General features: G+C 56.7%; 1 protein-coding gene across 1 annotated transcript; it reads left to right on the top strand.

Annotated features, from left to right (window-relative positions):
- The first annotated feature begins 271 nt into the window (after positions 1-271).
- Positions 272-1,858, top strand: OSR1 (odd-skipped related transcription factor 1). Its single transcript, XM_028099647.2, has 2 exons — positions 272-939; positions 1,723-1,858. The coding sequence occupies exons 1-2, from the start codon at positions 272-274 to the stop codon at positions 1,856-1,858; spliced, it is 804 nt and encodes a 267-aa protein (XP_027955448.1).
- The last annotated feature ends 588 nt before the right edge of the window (positions 1,859-2,446 follow it).

The following is a 2,446-nucleotide window of genomic DNA, read 5'->3' as shown; positions in this document are numbered from 1 at the left end:
TTTAGTTTCTGTAGCAAGTTGTGTGTCTCTGCGAAGGCCATTTGGAGGGAGCCCTTGCATCAGAGAGGGTTCCATCTTCTCTGTGAGGGCAGTGGGTTCCCTCCGCGGGGGTATCAGACTCCCAGCATCTGCCCTGGGGGGGACAAATTGGGTGTGGCTGGGCTGGAATTCAGGAGGAGGGCAACCTACCCTGAACTTCTCTTTTTTTCTCCCTTCTTTTTTTCTTCTTTCCTTTGCAGATTGAGATCAAGAACCCACTGCAACTACCACAATGGGCAGCAAAACCTTGCCAGCGCCGGTGCCCATTCACCCATCCCTGCAGCTCACCAACTACTCCTTCCTTCAGGCAGTGAATGGCCTGCCCACGGTGCCCTCGGACCACCTGCCCAACCTGTATGGTTTCAGTGCCTTGCACGCCGTGCACCTGCACCAGTGGACGCTGGGCTACCCCGCCATGCACTTGCCGCGCTCCTCTTTCTCCAAAGTGCCGGGCGCCGTGTCCAGCCTGGTGGACACGCGCTTCCCACTGCCTGCCTTTCCCTGGTTTCCTCATGTAATCCAGCCTAAGCCTGAGATCACCGTTGGAGGCAGCGGCCCCTCCGCACTCAAGACCAAGCCACGCTTTGATTTTGCCAACCTGGCTTTGGCTGCCACGCAGGAAGATCCATCCAAGCTTGCCCGGGGGGAGGGTCCTGGGTCCCCCGCTGGTGGGCTGGGTGCTCTCCTGGATGTAACCAAGCTGTCCCCAGAAAAGAAGCCCACAAGGGGACGCCTGCCTTCCAAGACCAAGAAGGAGTTCGTCTGCAAGTTCTGTGGCCGCCACTTCACCAAGTCCTACAACCTCCTTATCCATGAGCGGACACACACCGATGAGCGGCCCTATACCTGTGACATCTGCCACAAAGCCTTCCGGAGGCAAGACCACTTACGGGACCACAGGTACTGCGGGTGCCCCCTCCCCCCGAAAAGCTGTCTGTATGTTTCTGTTCTCACCGTCCTCCTCCCTAATGAGGTGGTTCTTGAGCCCAGCTCTGGCTCCAAGCATCACAGTTCCTGGGAATTCTCTAACATAGCAAACGAAGCCCGACAGGGCTCAGGGATAGGTTCTTGGAGCATGGGGTGGAGAGAGCCTGGGAAGAATAAGTCAGGTCTCCACGAGCTCCAGACGGGCAGGCACAGCTGCCTCACCCTTCTCCCATCAGCAGCGCTGTCCACTACAAATTTCTGCAGTGATGGAAAGCGGGACCCATGACACATGTCCCCACTGAGCACTTGAAATGCACAACCAGTGTGACTGCGAGATTAACTTTTTAGTTTTACTGAATTTTAATTTTAATAACTACATGTGGCTAGTGCTGCCCCAGCTTGGACAGCACAGCTCCAGCAAATTGCCCACCCCCCGCCCCAGGTCCCCTCTTCGCCTTTATTGTTAACCCGGGCCTTATAAGGAGACCGTGCTTGTCCCTCTGGGGGAGGCAGGGGCGGGCCTAGCTGGACCTGTTGACGGATCCGATGGATCGGACATTGCCTATGGATTTCCTTCACCTCCCTACTCCATCCACAAAACTTCGCATTTTGCCCACTCCACGCTAGGTACCCCCTGCCTGCCTCCCCCCTTTCTTTGGAGGGCAAGCGCCTCATTGCTGTGGGAGGGGATCTTGGATAACTGTGTATAACATGACATCATTTTGCAAAGATTAATTTCTCTGTTTTTGCTTTCAGATATATTCACTCCAAAGAGAAGCCTTTCAAGTGTCAGGAGTGTGGGAAAGGATTCTGCCAGTCCAGGACTCTCGCTGTCCACAAGACGCTACACTCACAGGTGAAGGAGCTCAAAACCTCCAAGATCAAATGCTAAAGAGAGCCTCCGGGTCACCAGCACCCTGGGTCACGCTGCCCCTTCCTCCAGAGGGACCTGAAGCCGAAGGCGACTCCGGCGGGCAGCGGGAGGGGTTCCCGGGACCTTTCCCTATCCCAAACTTGTCCCCTGGGTCCCGGGCGCACGCGGAACTCGAGAGCCCCGCCCCGAGCCGTGACCCCAGCCACCCGGGCGGCTCCCCCAGGACGCGGCTAAAGTCTTGGCCAAAAGGCGGTACTCACGTGGCGGAAGGGAAACTGCATTTAAAAAAAGAAGGAAAGCTCCGCGGAGCCGCAGCGGCGCCTCTCCCAGAAGTATTACTTTTTCTATTGTTATTTTATACGTTTTCTTTATTATTTTTTTTCTTTGACTATATAAGCTTGTAACTCTGCCTGCGGAGAGAGAGGGGAGAGGGAAAGAAGTTCTGCGCGTTCGCAGCTTTCACCCCCTCCTCCCGTCCCCATCCCCACCCCCGGGAGCCTGCAAAAGTGTAATCCATGTATCTGCTTCAGCAGCCCGGCCCTGGGACCGCGGCGCCGCGGATGCTCCGTTCGTGCGGCGCCGCGCGGCCGCGGGTCGTTGGCCCTC

The sequence above is a fragment of the Eumetopias jubatus genome, unplaced genomic scaffold (assembly GCF_037043125.1).
Source record: "Eumetopias jubatus isolate StellerSeaLion01/CBP00866 unplaced genomic scaffold, mEumJub1_p1.0 scaffold_9, whole genome shotgun sequence".
Lineage (NCBI taxonomy): Eukaryota > Metazoa > Chordata > Mammalia > Carnivora > Otariidae > Eumetopias > Eumetopias jubatus.
The sequence above is the reverse complement of the archived record's forward strand: the minus strand, read 5'-3'. Positions and strand labels throughout refer to the sequence as shown.

What these genes read in the sequence shown, in the direction of transcription:
- OSR1 (XM_028099647.2), top strand. Translation starts at nt 272, where the DNA reads ATGGGCAGCAAAACCTTGCCAGCGCCGGTGCCCATTCACCCATCCCTG. An exon ending in GACCACTTACGGGACCACAG is followed by an intron (nt 940 to 1,722) that starts GTACTGCGGGTG and finishes TTTTGCTTTCAG; the next exon opens with ATATATTCACTCCAAAGAGA.